At 34.9% G+C, this 1775-nt stretch overlaps 1 protein-coding gene across 1 annotated transcript in view; it reads right to left on the reverse strand.

The window, feature by feature from the left end:
- Positions 1-1484, reverse strand: part of ERICH2 (glutamate-rich 2) — a 30932-nt gene extending 29448 nt beyond the window's left edge. Inside the window, exon 1 of the mRNA XM_006878854.1 lies at positions 1311-1484. Coding sequence (XP_006878916.1) covers positions 1311-1484 — 174 coding nt within the window. The remainder of the gene's footprint in view (positions 1-1310) is intronic.
- Positions 1485-1775: the final 291 nt, after the last annotated feature.

Genomic DNA, 1775 nt, shown 5'->3' on the forward strand with positions numbered 1-1775 from the left:
TGGCGCAGGATAGAGCAGGGTTTAGGGCTGTTGTGCATAGGGTCGCTATGAGTCGAAAACGACTTGATGGCACATAACAACAACAACATGGCATTTAGAATTTATAACTTAAAACAATAAAATTATGTGACTTTATAATCTATGGAAAGGGCAAAATCTCCAAAAATGTCAATAATAAACGATAATCAGAAAGTGAAACAACACAAATTCTCATTCATTGTTGGTGGGAATGTAAGATGACAGCCACCTTGGAAGAGAATCTGGCAGTTTTTTGTAACGCTAAAGGCAGGTTTATCTTATATATGATCCATCGATTGTGCTTCTTAGTGTTTAATTAAGAGCTAATAACACATCTATTAAAAAAATCTTCCCACGAATTTTTATAACAATGTTATTCATACATGCCAAATACTAGAAGTAACCAAGATGGCCTTCAAAAAGTGAATGGATAAGCAAACTAAGGTAAATCCATACAATGAAATTATATTCAATACAAAATCTTATCAAACTATAAAAAACCCATAAATGCATTAATATTTTGCTCAGTGTAAAACAGTCAGTACAAAGATTTTGAACATGGTATTCTTATATCAAGAACACCCTTTCCACTTCTTTAAAAGATAAATTTGCTCATGTTTGCCTTCCTTCAAGTTTCTAAAACTAGAAATCCTCCCCATACTCCCTGAGCTCCTCCTTGTTTTTCCAGGCAACTAACCGTTTCTGTTCCCAGATAACACTGTAAATATTTTTTTAGTAACTATTTCAATATATGTATCTGAACATCCAGAAGGTTTTCAGAAGCAGTAATCGTGTGGGAGGAGATTGCCCATCCTTCTTTAGTGGAGCAGCTCGTGGATTTGAACTGAGTGCCTTTGAGATTGCAGCACAGGTTCTTACCACTAAGCCACCAGAGATCCCTAATATTTTTCTAGTAACTATTTCTATATCTCTATTTCTATATGTATACATCTATGCCTATTAGTTCTTAGAAGTCAAGGACATGTCTTACTTATTTTTTTAACTTCAGCAGCTATTATGGAGAAAGATTCAGCAAAAGGTCATTTAACAGTTTTCCACTTAAACTTCTCTAACTCTTGCCTCTGCCCTGCCAGAATACTGTATGTTACTTCCAGGACCAGCTTTACCTCTAACCTGGCATTAGTAGCAAGAAAGATGAATAGCCAGAAAAACATCTGTGTGTGGACAAGCCTTTATACTACTTTTTTTAAAAAAAATTAAAGGCAGTATACAATGTTGTTATTTCAATTATTTTTAGGTTTCTTAAATTACATTCCACAAGTAAAACTTACTTCTGTCATTAACTCCAATGGGGCACGAGTACTTTTATTAGGGTTCCTGTTTTCATCATCATCATCAGGCTCATGTTCACCATCATCTGTTGAGTTTGGTAATTTATCATTGCTGTCTTGAAAGCAATACTTATTATTTTCCTCCTGCTTTGCAATGACTGTATCTTTCCCCATTGTTCCTAAAATATAATATGCATAATTTAATCAATCAACATTGAAAACTTCAGAAATTAGAATTGATTACTCCTAAATTATAATTTTTTTCTTATTCTTATTTGTGTGTGTATATACTGTCAAATCGGACCTGACTGGTACAGGAGGAGATTGTCCCGCCTCCAGCAGAGCATCTGGTGGATTCAAACTTTGCACCTCTGGGATTGCAATTCAGCTTCTTGCCACTAGGCCACCAGAACTTGCCACTCCTAAATTGTATAATAAATGCACATGCTTACCATTTGACATTAC

This window comes from Elephantulus edwardii, unplaced genomic scaffold (assembly GCF_000299155.1).
Source record: "Elephantulus edwardii isolate Elephantulus edwardi_28Jun2011 unplaced genomic scaffold, EleEdw1.0 scaffold00001, whole genome shotgun sequence".
In the NCBI taxonomy this organism is placed as follows: Eukaryota; Metazoa; Chordata; class Mammalia; order Macroscelidea; family Macroscelididae; genus Elephantulus; species Elephantulus edwardii.